This window comes from Paecilomyces variotii (assembly GCF_004022145.1).
Source record: "Paecilomyces variotii strain CBS 101075 chromosome Unknown C8Q69scaffold_10, whole genome shotgun sequence".
NCBI classification, from domain to species: Eukaryota; Fungi; Ascomycota; class Eurotiomycetes; order Eurotiales; family Thermoascaceae; genus Paecilomyces; species Paecilomyces variotii.
In genome coordinates, this window is record NW_021167149.1 from 929,937 (window position 1) to 943,982 (window position 14,046).

At 48.7% G+C, this 14,046-nt stretch overlaps 4 protein-coding genes across 4 annotated transcripts; all 4 read left to right on the forward strand.

Moving 5' to 3' along the window:
- The first annotated feature begins 883 nt into the window (after window positions 1-883).
- Window positions 884-2,063, forward strand: C8Q69DRAFT_69706 (hypothetical protein). Its single transcript, XM_028633938.1, has 5 exons — window positions 884-959; window positions 1,056-1,073; window positions 1,159-1,224; window positions 1,424-1,738; window positions 1,926-2,063. Exons 2-4 carry the CDS (start codon window positions 1,060-1,062, stop codon window positions 1,692-1,694), a joined length of 351 nt encoding a protein of 116 aa, XP_028483054.1. The 5' UTR covers window positions 884-959; window positions 1,056-1,059; the 3' UTR covers window positions 1,695-1,738; window positions 1,926-2,063.
- A 1,235-nt stretch (window positions 2,064-3,298) lies between these two features.
- Window positions 3,299-4,159, forward strand: C8Q69DRAFT_446898 (putative ion channel; the record flags this gene model as incomplete). The annotated part of the gene is made up of 4 exons (XM_028629167.1): window positions 3,299-3,435; window positions 3,604-3,717; window positions 3,941-4,004; window positions 4,094-4,159. The coding sequence occupies 4 exons, from the start codon at window positions 3,299-3,301 to the stop codon at window positions 4,157-4,159; spliced, it is 381 nt and encodes a 126-aa protein (XP_028483055.1).
- Window positions 4,160-5,655: 1,496 nt separating this feature from the next.
- C8Q69DRAFT_69793 (hypothetical protein) lies at window positions 5,656-10,066 on the forward strand. Its single transcript, XM_028633939.1, has 3 exons — window positions 5,656-5,802; window positions 5,895-6,343; window positions 6,442-10,066. The coding sequence occupies exons 1-3, from the start codon at window positions 5,795-5,797 to the stop codon at window positions 9,996-9,998; spliced, it is 4,014 nt and encodes a 1,337-aa protein (XP_028483056.1). The 5' UTR covers window positions 5,656-5,794; the 3' UTR covers window positions 9,999-10,066.
- Window positions 10,067-11,021: 955 nt separating this feature from the next.
- Window positions 11,022-12,722, forward strand: C8Q69DRAFT_513746 (activator of Hsp90 ATPase; the record flags this gene model as incomplete). The annotated part of the gene is made up of 4 exons (XM_028633322.1): window positions 11,022-11,244; window positions 11,332-11,414; window positions 11,491-12,149; window positions 12,278-12,722. The coding sequence occupies 4 exons, from the start codon at window positions 11,022-11,024 to the stop codon at window positions 12,294-12,296; spliced, it is 984 nt and encodes a 327-aa protein (XP_028483057.1). The 3' UTR covers window positions 12,297-12,722.
- Between the last annotated feature and the right edge of the window lie 1,324 nt (window positions 12,723-14,046).

Sequence of the window (14,046 nt, forward strand, 5' to 3'; positions counted from 1 at the left end):
TACGCGTATTCATTGCAAGGGAGATACATCGAAGCAGGTACCAATACCCACCGCGGGTGTCGTCACAGCCAACGTGCTATTATTGTTTTCCCCGCGCTAGACTCTCTCCGGAAGCATCCGACATTTCCCGGGAGCTCCCTTCATTCCCCGGTTCTCCCCGCGCCCAACCCCTTTGGTTAAATTTGGCCAGCTCTCCGCCAGTATACGTGTTCGGCCATTTATGTCTTGCTGTAATAAGAGATACCTGCGATAAGACGTGCTTCCCAGCGGTTATTATTGCTCCCATTGGACCAAGAAAGACCCGGATTGACTTGTCGATCCAACAATATCAACTACTAGTTCTGGTGTCTTAATGGGGCTGCAGAATCAGCTGACGGAACGAGTTTTCATTATGAACTACCTACTTAGTTATCGTGAAGCGGTCCCGTCTCTAACGCATTAATAAGAGGTTCTAGGCCGGACTCCTGAATATAATAATAGTGGACGGGGCACAGCGGAATTACTAAAGTTAGGAGTAGTCTACAGAGTCAAAAAAAATAATAATAATTATCATAATAATAACTAACTATTGAAGTAAACGCGCTTCCACATCGATAGCGCTGTCCTAATTGCGGGAGGCAAATGGTCTCGTGATGTGATGTGCCTGAGGCGCGTTGTTAGACTCGGATTAGATAAGCACAATATTCGACCATCCCGATTAGGAAGGACTGTTCTAGCCCGATTTGGGTTAGCATCTCGGCAACCACGACGGGCCGTAGCTCGAAAAAAGTTCCTCACTATTTCACGCGCCCTCACCTTCTAATTTTTCTCTTTGCTCGATCATCAGTCAACAGATATGGTGCACTGCACAGATGTCGTGTCAGGCACCAGCCATCTATCTCAAAAGATGGACCGATACAATGATCATCAATCTTGCTTCTGACACTAACAAGCAACTGTTCGCAGCAGCAAGCGAAACTGTAAGTGCTTTCCAGAAATTTTTGTTGAGCCACTCCTTCCGCACCCTGCATCATGATGATTTGTATCACCGCTAAACTAGAGTCTTTGACCCCCAGGGGCATGAAACTCAATTTGCACGTCAGGCTGAACCTGCATCCTTGACATGATTTGTGTGATGGATCTAATTGCGTTGCATGATGCTAACTGCGTTGCATTTAGTAGGGCTTATATCTATTTATCTTCTAGGACCTTGAATCCAAGGTCCCAGTATCATGACAGTATCCGGTACGTTGTCATATTTGCTTTATTTCTCATTTTCCAAATGGCTTCTGTGATGATTATTCGTTTAATATACGCTGGAAATTACCGACTGAGACCTTCGGGTCGTTGGCGATAACTTTTATGGCACATAACTGAGCAGCCTTTCGGAAAATTGAGAAATTTGTTTCAATCTCTCTCGGAGACATTGCTAACATTTGTGAAGATATGTAGGCGCTCACTGTAGCAGATCTCTGCTCTGCCCACAGATTCCATCATTATTGGTAAGCGCACAGACTCCCACAGAAGTCTTCCGAAAATATCACTTCGAAGATGAAACGGCACTGGGCTCCGACGGCGTCAAAAGGCGTTCGGTCGTGATGGACATGCCTCTTTGCGACAGGCCTAGAAAACCTCGTCCACTGAGATCTACCATTGATGTTTTTTACATGTCACTCGGATTTCGCAATAAAATTCTGACTGTGGATCCTATTTAGATCCTAAGCGAAGCTATTCTTTGTGCGCTCTAGTAATTCAAAAGGTAATGAAAATCCTCTTATGCCCCGCACAATATGTTTTTATGATGAACACCTAGATGACGAGTCTTATTCGAGTTTTCGATGCAGACAACCTTTTTAATTTTAACCATTCATGCTTTCCTGACAATCATTGTTGCCTCTATAATCATGGAATTTTTTCCAGAGCTAGTGCTGACTTCGGATCCATAGGTGGGGCCTCGATTGAATAGTCGACCATGCTGGAACCAAGACATCAGCCTTGAATCCTCGATGTAGGTTACAGTTACGACATCCTTCCTCTATCGCACCCATGTGATGATTCGACGTTATTTATAAAGACAAGCATATGTCCAAGCTAGCTTGCTAGCGAAGACGACAACCGTCATGACTGATGCCTTAGCCTATGCCGTCTACATTGAGGACTGTATGTGACTAGGTACTGACGGTTTGATCTTCAGGACTGCTACCTTTGGGGAACGAACACCGGTTATCTTGACAAAGGGTAAGTCCATAACTGATTTCTTATCCTCTCACCCCATTACATGATGATTTACTTTATATTTTATCACGACGGTCAACATAACTTTAACATTGATGACCATTGCCTGTGACAGGGCTATATCTGACACATTTCCCTTCAAAGTGCATTCTCTGAAGATGTTTTTGGTGCCGTTCAATCTTGCTGACGTTCGGTCTATAGTAGGTATACGAAACCCTTGCCAGCTTGGCTTTATTGCAGTAGGGCCTTTTTGTCCCTCGTAGGATGCTTTTATACGAAACATGAAGAATAAATAGCCAATCCAAAGATCATTGTCTCCAAAATTCCTTTCATAATTTCTCGCTCCCTAGCATCGAGTTTAAGTAGCCGCTAGAGATTCTGTTTGTATGGCAGCCTTGGCGCCTTTGAGTTAAGCCCCGCACGTCGGTTGACTCGTAATCTGAATATGGAAATGGACAACTCATCTGTCTTAAAAGTTGATGGCAAGAAGCGCTTTAGTCGGGAAAGCTGTCTCTTGATTCAAGTTGATTGAGATGTAGCCGATCGATTCTCCGCAGCAGAATATCCGCTGTGCATACTTGCAGCCGTCAGAGTATTACATTAGGTGGTAGACGTGTTGGTGTTGCCCCACGACGGTTCATATCTCATTATCGCCAGATGGCCAGCAGGCGAGCATTCCTTTGATTGGCACCAGCTATCAAGATGGATCGTTTGGCGAGCTCTGAGCTCTCGCGTCAGAACCAGAAACGCCGCTCGTGCGGAAACGTGATTGACGATCTCGATGATCGATCGGGATCATGTGGACTTGTAACCAACCAGGGAACAAGAATGCCCGCTCTGATATACTCGGATCAGCTCGTCTACCGTGGGCTGCGATCATAAATACCTTTCGAGACAGCGACAGCGGCCCATAGAGCTTGAACTAAAGAGGTGGGGAGTAGATAGAGTAGGCATCCGTAGAAATAAGTAGCAGATAATAACCGCAGGATCCCTGGGATCGATCTCATCTAATATCTAAACATCAATAAATCATCCTTGCTCGTGGGAGATCTCTAGTTTAACTTCCGTGCATCGTCAACCCAGTATGCCGCGTCTCGACGAAAGCACCGACGCCCTCCTGCGCGTCGGTTCAGATGCCCAGAAGCACGTCCGACGTGTCTGGCACGGATTCTCCGACTTCGTCCTCCGTGACAATGTGTTGGAAGTCTCTATGGGTTTGATGTAAACACCTCTTGCCCCCCTGATACGCATAGCCTGCAACTGGAAGCAGCTTTGAGTAACGTTCTCTCCGCCCAATTTTACTAGTATCGCCGGGGCGTTCACCAAAGTAGTCACGTCGTTCATATCCGATATAGTGCTCCCGATAATCTCGCTGCTTCCTTTCCTAAGTCGGAATTTGGATGACAAGTTTGCGGTCCTGAAGCCAGGACCGAGCTATGTGAGTGATGGGTATAATACGCTACAGCAGGCGCGCGATGATGGTGCCTTGGTTATGGCTTATGGGTATGTGAATAATATCGAAACTATACACTCTCGCTCCCCAATCCTTAAAAAAAGATACACACTGCACATACTCCAACTTCCATGAGACGGCATATAGAACGAACGATAATATACTTACTAATTCCCCTTTTCTGATTACCAGTGCATTCCTAAACCAAATTGGCGGCCTCTTCGGTATCTGTCTCGCCTTATACGGCGTCGCGAAACTTCTGATGTCTCTCAGTCATGATGGACTTATCAAGAGTCTGGTTCCATGCAGATATTGCGGGAAGAAGATCCACGAAGCGGTAAGTTAAAGACCCTAAAAAAAACGATTGTGTTCCCTATATGTAGGGTCATGTATCAATGATGTATGGTGTTGATAAAACGCATATAGGCCAAGCGGTGTATTTTCTGCTCTAGTTGGCAGGATGGAAGAGAAGATCTTCCACCTTCTCAATGAGCGAGTCGGTGATGATTGCGGGTGCTTTAGAGAGAGATCATGGTTTTGCCAATAAAGCCAATGGCTGGCTATCGTCGAATTCGAGAACCACGGAAAAGTGAGTTCCCATTAAGTATTGGGAGGATCCTGAGATCGAACGGCAGTCCTTCAAATTTCGATATATCTCACAGATGCAGGGAAGATGGAATTGTACGAAACCTATACGGATACTGGAAGAGCACGCACGATTCTCTCTATCCTGTGGCATTTTCTGATTATTGTTGATGTCATCTTCTATGTTCCTGCTTGGTTTGCTAGGACTTGGTTTCTCTTTTTCCATTACGGTTGTTTTTGTCTTGTTTTCTGATGAGTCTTTGATTTTAGATCATGATGGCTGGGGTGATGTTGTATCTAGGGAGTAATGGAGTTAGTTCTTTTTGATTATTTATTTATTTATTTTGCAAAGTTGACTTTCCAGCTAATTATAGGCAATCTTCATGGTTCCTGTCAGAAATCCAGGCAGACCAACAAGGAGTTCTCCTTTTTGGTCGACTGGCAGAAAGCCATCAGTTTCTAAATGTCCTCAATGTTTAAGGTCATAGTCCAGTATCCATTCTATTGGGGCCGCTGTCGAACATTTACTGGAGTATCTGAAATGGTCAGACTGAGAGATGTCTATATTGATTTCTAGCTGTTTTAATTCAAAGGACTATGCAAGACCAACATGGCATTTTTTCTTTTCCACTCTTTTCTAAAAGCCTCGTCTCGAAAAAAACGGCTTGAGCCCTATCTCTGACTTCAAACTGATCCTCCGACACAATGCTGGTGATGTTATCAGGGACCCGTTCTGTACGCTTCCTTAGACGACTTCATGCGCTCTTCACTACTGTCGAACGCTAGCTGCATCTTTAGCCTTTCGAGTTGTCCTTGCTGCGACCTTTTCTGGTAGAATTTACTCTCTGTGTTGCTAAGAATAACCATCGTGAGGGGTTGCGATCGTCCGAGGTTTGACTGGTTCCTAGCCCCAACTAAGTATGCAACAACTTCGCGGGGATCCGAGCCAAATGTCCGGGTTGTTACAGGCGGGCTCCTGTTGGACCAGGCCTTTGCCCACACCGATGGCTATCACTGCTGGGGAACGACCTGTCAGAAGGAGGAGATGGACAGCTGTAAGCGCCGATGGTTTGTGACGGACGGCACGACTTGCAGCGGCGGCACAGGGGCTGGAGGTCGCTTCACGTTGGGCCGTCGACTTCGCCATCCTCATTTGTTCTCTCGCGACTTGATGATCGGACTCGACCAGCCAGTCCTGGACCAAGTCCCGGCAGATGCTCGACTCCAGGGCCCCGATGTCTACTCAGAAACACGCGCTTGTTGACTCCTGCGCACCATGGACCTATCTTGTGCCCTGTCCGCCAGAGGCTCCGTCGTCGCGCCTTGGCGATGATTGTTGCAAAGCATACAAGTCCACATCTTCTTTCAACGCGCGATGGCTTTTGACTTGTTTCTATCTGGAAGCCAATGATACCTTCGTATATTGCTTTTGCTTGATGAAATACGCCCGCATGTTACCCTGATTCGTATCCTGTTGCTGCTTCAAGCGCATGTACTGGGCTATGGCTTGACAGCCTGCCCTCGTCCTGATATCGCGCCAATATGAATAGGTTCGCCAGTCCTTTTCTCCTGAGAGTTTTTAAATCCAATCTTTGTCTTCTCGAGATCCTTTAGGATACTGACAGGTCATTTCATGCTGAAGCCGGTATACTGCGAGTAATGCAGGTGCAGAGCCGCCGCAGAGTCCTTATCCTGTTGGCCTCTCACCAGCATCTGCCGGCGCCTGGAATCAGCCGTCTCGACGACGCCGTGATGTGGTACAGCCGCCTGCACTGACGACATCATTCAATGGTCCTCTGAATCCAGGGCTGGGTGTTGCGCTGAATGTTGGTTACACGCCGACGCCGCTGTCGACCACTTCCCTCTCCAGTCCGTTCTCTCAAAGCCAGTCCACGTACCTGCCTTCACCTGGAGGGGCCACACGAGGGTCTTCACCGATGGCCCCGAGGAATCTGTCCTCCTACACGGCGCCCTATAATCCTCGCGAATGGGGACCGGTAGGCAGTGCATTATCCAATGCAGGGTCAGCTGCATACTCTCCAGACAATGGGAACCGAGCGCCGCAGCCTCCGCCGCAGCAGTCGGCCTCAGGTCTGTTGTGAATACTTTTTCTACGTACCATATAGACATGCGCCCGCCATGAGTACTTGTACACAACCCAGGATCAACTATCTGACTTGTGGTCATAGATGCCCTGCCATCCCCTCCTCCGCCATACTCACCTCCTGCCCAACGTCAACCATCTAGGGACTTGGTCAATCAAACTATCTCACCGGCGGATTCAACGTCCTCTGGAGCAGGGACGTCCCAGTATTATACGCCAACAAGCGCTACAACTGCTGTGTCCGCAGAGACACTTTCGGAACCGCGACGACCAGGGTCTCGTTCTCGCCCGCTTTCTATGGTCCAAGCGAACAATGCGAGTAGTAGCATGCAGATGTCGTTTCCCCCTCCTCCGCCAGGTACGCCGGGTCCCGGGCCGTCCTCACGACCTGGCTCCGATAGGCAGCGCAAGGGGTTCAATTTTCCGTCTTTTGGACTGAGATCGAAATTATCATCTGGGCCAGCAAGGGCAGATGTGTCTCAGTCGCCGTCACCAGGTCCTAGCTACTCGACAACTGGAGCTCCGTACGCTGATAGCTCGTTGCGCCCGCCATCTGCCAAAAGAGCTGCCTCCACTGGAGCTATAAACAGCACTCCAAGTTCGTCAAGAGCGACAAGTGCGTCACGCAGCGGATCACCTCCTGGGCGGGGCTGGGAACCTGGCATGCCTCTGCCCCCGCCTCCTCCAGGACCACCACCAGGGAGAAGGTCACATAGTACGGGTAGGACTTTGAATTCGCAATCAAAGCTTCCTGCCCACGGTTCGCCGAGTAATTGGCAATCGCCGGTGATGGGTACTCGTCTAGGTACTGTCCCTCCCACGCCAGCAGACTGGGTAGACGAGGACTCCGCACAGAACCACATTGCTGGAAATGGCGGACTATCTCATATTGACGTGGAAACTGATTCTCGAGAGCTAAATGAGCCAAGTGGTGACGGTATCGGTGAGCCCCAGGATAGCATTACTCGCCCTCGTCGATCTTCAAATGGAGGTCTGTTCCGAACGCCAGCCGTTAGGGACATGAGTGCAAGAGGTATTAGAGAGAGGCGCCTCGAGAGTTGGCATAAACGTCAACAAGCCTCCGAGCCCTCAGGTGCTGTGTCTAGCAACGGTAATCCGTGGGCTGACGCCATGCCCCAGGTTAGACCATCGAACCTTGTGCTCTCAGGGGCAGAGAGCCGTGAGATACATATGGAATCACAACAGTCTATTAAGTCTGCTCCTCTCAGCTCCACATATAGCACAGGCTCGGAGGGCGCAGGAGATAGCAGCCGGACCAGAATGTCTTCTGGCCTCTTTTCTAGCCGGTCTTCTTTCTCAACTCCTAGGCAAGAGCAGAGCTCTGCAGTTTCCCATCAGGACAGATTTGCTCATACGCCACCGTTCTCACCACACGGAGATCTTCATTCATCGATGCATCCAAAGGGCACTGGACAGGCTGTGCCTCCTAAAGCTCTTCCAACACCACCGCCGCAGTCAGCTCATGATACGTCCGCGACGGGGTTAGAGATAAGAGCCGAGCAGCGGCCTGTATCTCATATCCTCCATCTGCCCAATGAACCACCTATGATACCTCAACCCTTGAGTCCTCGGCGAGCCTCTGCCGAACAGCCGCCATCTATGGATCCCATTCTCAGGAGAGATGACCAATTCATGCGTGGGGCCGTGCAAAGACACCAGAGCTTCATAGAAAAGGAAGCAGTAGCTTCGAGCGAGTCTGAAGCTTTGCGGCTTTTCACTGATTATATCGTCTCTGAGTCTATCATTAGGAGTGAGCGATACTCTACTGCTTGGGAATCGGCTAACCTGGATATTCAACGCGTACGGGAGACCCTCTTTCAACCTCCGGCGGAGTCAGCTACTGGCCAAGAAAGTAGCACCGCTAGACTACTATCTACCGGGAATCGACCTTTGAGAGGAGAAACACGAGAAATGCGTATCGATACTCCACAATCTCGTCCTGAGTCTGCATGGTGGGCTAACTACCAGCCCTGTCTCTCACCTATTGCGAGTCTCAGCATGAGCAATGATGAGATGAGCTCGAGGGGTCGTGCACCAAGCCGCTGGTGGGAATCAAAAACAGGTTCTAGTAGCGAAGGAGGCGAACGCAAAGTGCAACGATCGAAGCGAGAGTCGAAATATATGGGTTTACAGCGGGAGCTGCGTGAGGCTATGCAATGGAGCAATGGACAGTCAGTTGCTGAGGTTCAGGAGGAGATTGGCACTATCAAGTCGAGTTCGCAGCCCGTCGTCTATGGGCCTGATGAGTACCCTCCCGAGAAGGTGGGTTGGCACGAGCAGCCACCGCAGTCCCGTCCTGACCACTCTTTTGGTGATCCAAGCGAGGAAGACCGGAAAATGGATATCTCAAGGCTCATTACACTGCCGCCCCCTTACCCACGTCATTACCCAGCTGTCAACAACAGTCATCCGGACATGGTGACTTATCGAACCACGGTCAGATCTATCACAGACCTCTCTGAGATCAGGACGACCAGAGAGCGGCACAAGGCCCAGATGGAAAAGACTCGGGCAGACCACCAGGATAAGATACAGCAGAACCGTCTCCAGTTCAGATCAAACGTCCAAAATGAGATCCAGCGAGGCAACATTACATTCGCGGAGGCCGCCCAAGCTGAAGCTACTCTAGCCGACGAAGAGAAGCTGTTAGAAAAGGAGATGATCAAAAATGATTTTGTTTCTTTCCAGGAATCTGTTCTCCGGCCCATGCATACCATTCTCACCGAACGCATCAACAGGGCTACTGCTGGTATTGAGGAGCTGAGGGCTAAGTTGTCCGACGCTGCGCAGTATGGGACACCGGATCAAGCGCAAGAAGAAGGCGACGGGAAGCCAGAATTGCTTGAGATGCTCACACAGTTGAAGTGGCTGTTTGAGGCCCGCGAGCAACTACACCGGGAAGTCTACGATCTCCTCTGTGACCGAAACGAGAAGTATCGAGATGTGGTATCGTTGCAATACAGACAGAGCAATAACGAAGAAAAAATTCGTGAAACCGATTCCTTCTTCATCCAAGATGCGATGGATCGCCGCGTGCAGTATGAAACTGATACCCTCTCTCGTCTGGAGTCCTTTATGGATATTATCGAAGAGAATGTGGCGCGAGGAGTGGAGATCCAGCTCTCAGCATTTTGGGATATCGCTCCTTCGTTACTTGAACTGCTGCAGAAGTTCCCCGACGATCTGAAACGCTTGGAAATCCAGATACCAGCCAGTGAATACGAGGAGAGCCCTAGCTACCATGAGCACCCGCTGCAGTATCTCTACTCGCTGCTTACTCATGCGGAAAAATCCACATATCAGTATATAGAGTCGCAGACGAACCTTCTTTGTCTCTTACATGAAGTCAAGTCTGGTGTCATGGGCGCCAACTGCAAATTAATGGAAGCCCAACGTATCCGGCATGGCGAGGCGGAGGATGTGGTCCGGCACGAAATGCGTGAATCCCGCGCTCAAGAAGAGCGAGTTTTGATCACGGATCTGAAAGATAAGGTCTCCACAGTAGAAGGGCAGTGGACTGAGGCATTGGGTAGTCAGATCCAAGAATTACGAGAGCGTGTGAGAGACTTGCTCATCGCTGAAGGTGGTTGGGAAGAGGTAGAGCAGTTGGACGGGGTCTGAGGACTGCTGGTGTTCGATTTTGTTCTTTTTTATGCAAGATGATTTGCGATATTTACTAGATACCCCACATTCGTTTGTTATGCTGAATCTACCATAGATATACGATTATTATTGTTTTCTTATTCGCGACAAGCAATCAGACGATACATACTACACGCTGGAGGGCGCAATATATGCTGTACCAGTATATGTTTCTTATGAAGCTCTCTTGATTCGCCTCAGTAGTTAGCTCTAAAGAGCCATGTCCATAAGTAGCCTCAGTCGCTTTACCATAGTTCAATGCAATGAAGTGACAGTTCTAGAATCAGAGCTTCATTGCTCCATCAGGGCCGCTGGGGCAACGGTCACGTGACGCAAGCGCGGAGTCCTTCTAGAGCTTTCCTTCGGCTCTCGCAACAATCTCTCTCCTCTCCAATATTAATCGATAACTCCCCGCCGTCGCAACGGTAACTCCCTCTCTTGCTCACCCCTCCTGACTGGCATCGTTGATATACTCTCAGCAGAACCTCTTCTGTGGACAATCTATTTTGCGTGAACTGTAAGTGTTGTGTGATTTTTTTTTTCTGCCTTTGCCTTTTCACCCAACCCCAAGCTTGAATTTTCGCGACCTGTCATCGTGAACACGAGTGTACATGGTCTGCATTTTATGATGAGAACTACAGCTGGCACCAGTCCTAGAAAGACTTGTACTCTTTTTGCTGCGGATTAGCTTTGCAAAGGGCCTCGAGCCCGAAATCTGACTTTGTGTGCGATTTTTCAATTGAAAAAACTCTGCGCTTTGGCTTTTTGAAAGTTCTTCGATGAGGATTCATTGCTAACATGATCTCTCTCTGCGCAGAACATAGCTTTCGGAGAGGATCTCTCCTATATCGAATCAATCGTTCAGTGTTGACAGCATCGTTGCTACCGTCACTGTCGCCGTAGACCAGAAAAGCTCTTCATACAGCTTACTACACAAGACAAGGCTCCCGAGTGCAGGATAATTTTTTTTTCTTTGCTCTTTAAGATCTTTTCTACTACAAAATGGTTCTTCACAACCCCAATAACTGGCACTGGGTGAACAAGGATGCCTCCGCCTGGGCCAAGGACTACCTGCAGGAGAATCTCTCTACCATCTCCGCTGAGGAGGATGGCGTGACTGCCAAGGTTGAGAAGGTCCTTAGCATGGATGGAGATGTAGATGTGAGCCAGCGGAAGGGAAAGGTTATCACGTTATTCGATGTTAAGCTACAATTGGAGTACGAAGGTACGTCCTTGTATATCATGTTATCCAGCATAGATTATTGTAATCCCTAGCACGATTCCTCGGAATTGTACTGATCGTATGCTGCAGGTAAGACGAAAGAAGGCGAGGCCGTCAGTGGCACCATCAACATTCCCGAGGTCGCTCACGACACCGAGGAGAATGAGTACGTCGTATGTTCCCTTTTGACCCCGTTCCTCCCGCCTTCCTAGGCCGAGAGCATGTAGCTTATGTCGCGTTGTTAAATAGTTCGACATCGACATCTATTCCGAGTCTTCTTCCAAGCAGCCTGTGAAGGATCTCGTTCGTGCGAAGATTGTCCCCCAGCTGCGAACGGCGCTTGCCAAGCTTGGGCCTGCTCTGATCACTGAGCATGGCAAGGACCTTCAGCATGCGCCCGGCTCCAACCCATCCAGCGGATTCGCGACTCCTACCTACATCCCTCAGACGAAGAAGGCTGCTACTCCTGAGCCTCCCAAGACTACCACCACCAGTACTGGTAAGGTGTCGGTAAACACGACAACTCTGAACACTTCGGACGAGTTCCGCACCACTGCAGAGGAGCTGTACACCACGTTCACAGACCCGCAGCGTATTGCTGCGTTCACCCGTGGCCCTCCCCGTCAGTTTGAGGGCGCGCATGTTGGAGGCAAGTTCTCTATCTTCGACGGCAACGTCAGCGGCGAGTACGTGAAGCTGGAGAAGCCGACGTTGATCGTGCAGAAGTGGCGTCTGGCTCAGTGGCCTGAAGGTCACTACAGCACTCTGGAGATCAAGTTCGACCAGAACGATGTTGATCGGGTCACCAACATGCGGGTCTCTTGGACTGGTGTCCCCATCGGCCAGGAGGAGGTCACCAAGCACAACTGGGATGGCTACTATGTGCGCAGCATCAAGCAGACCTTCGGGTACGTTACTCCTTTCTCTTGCACGCTCTCTCCATCACTCACACTGGCTTTCCCGCGAAGCTCTCCCAGATCACCATTTTCGTGGACGCGCTGGCTAATATGTATCCTTGTTCTCTTGCTCGCTATAGGTTTGGCACGATTCTCTGAGCGACTTCATCTGCATGGATATAAATCTCCCCAAAGGCTTCAGTAGACTTTGGCTGTTCTCCTTCACGATACGAAGCTTGTACCAAATAGCCATCCAAGCAGTGACGGGCGTTGGTTGGGGATGTTCGTTCTTGCTTCCTTTTTCCTTTCCTTGGGGATCCGATTCGGTTGGGGCTTGATTGCTTATTACATCTGTATCCCTGATCCTTACACAACCATATTACAGCATGGCCTTGCATCAGTGTGTACTTCCTGATTGCTTGTGTCCTTTTCTACGATGAATGATAGACAAAAGATAAGAAAATATAATGAAAGACATTAAGATCTGATACACTTTTCGAATTCAAACTGCATGTTCCTTTTTCCTGTAGAGTCGACCCGCCAAATGAGCGCTTGCTTTTATAGAAACGTTTGCAACTTCCCGCTCTAACATGAGTACTCCATATGAAATGGTGTGTTGAGCATATTGAAGTATTCAGCAAGCGTCGACCATGAGTCTTTGGTGCTGGATGTACTTAGTGCTGGGGGAATGTTCGAGAAGTAAATATCAATTAGAGAAGGATAAAATTGCTAAACTACTAAGTTATCTGCTGCAGTACTAATATATGTGCCCCCCCCCTTTCGACAAGGGAAAACAGCGTCCGCGCTGTTATGCTGTCTAAATACAAAATAATTGTTGAACTTTTCGCTGAGCTCCCGGTCTGATAGGATCAAGTGAGAGAAAAAGGACAGATTCCAGCAGAGATAGCAAGGTCAAATCCGTAAGCTCGTTCGAAGACGAAGTTTAGAGATATTCGGTAGTCTCCTGCAATCCACAGTAAGTATAGGGGCAGATGGTCTTTGGAGCCTTGGGAAAAGTTGCAAGAGACAGAGACGTGGCTATCCTCGACGGATGATGGAGGTTCACAAAGGATGAAGGAGGAAAAAATAAGAAGGGGAAATAACAAATAGGCAGCAACAAAGAACCTGGCAGACATTTCGAGGAAAACCCATCGTTTCCCAGAATATAGGGCGTTTCCTTGTCGGTCCCGGAAGGGAGTTTCGATTTTTCGACTTGGTCCCGTTAGGGCTAATTCCCATGTGAATCGTTGTATTTGTCAGATTGTAGATTGGACTCGGTCCTACCATTGCTGCTCCATCTCTAGGAATTTGAATCTGGTTGACATCTTGAAGAATTGAAGAGTAGATATCCGGTTGTGTACGGCTTCAGAAATCTAGCAGAAGTTCCAGAAGAGGTGCAAATAGGTACTCTGAAATTCTTGTGGTATTAGACAGAAGATACACAAGGGGATCTAGCCAGATACACAAGCTTCAGTCTAAACAGAGAAAGGCAGCGAAGATTACTTAGAGCTTCAGCAAGGCTAATTCCCAAGCTTGAGTAGGTGGAGCAGTCATGGCTGTCTTGGCTTTCCCTGACCCAGGACAAAGGGGACTGATCAGCCACCTGCGACTGATAGAGAGAAAAACTGAAGATATTTATACACTTCCGAGGTGTAGGTATATCTTTCAAGCTCGTAGCAATAATTGGGGAAACTAGCCATCGTAAGGCCCATAGCATCTAGATACTCGACGGGTGGTCGTTGACGTTGAATAGTATTGGGCAGTTCGGCATGCTCTGGAGCCTTGCGCTTTGGCCGATTGGAACTTCGCGGTGGCATTATAATTTCGATATATATGGTTGCTTGAGAAGTTATCGGTAAGATATGACTGAGAAGAATGCGGAGGTAAGAGATAAGGAATAAATGGGAAG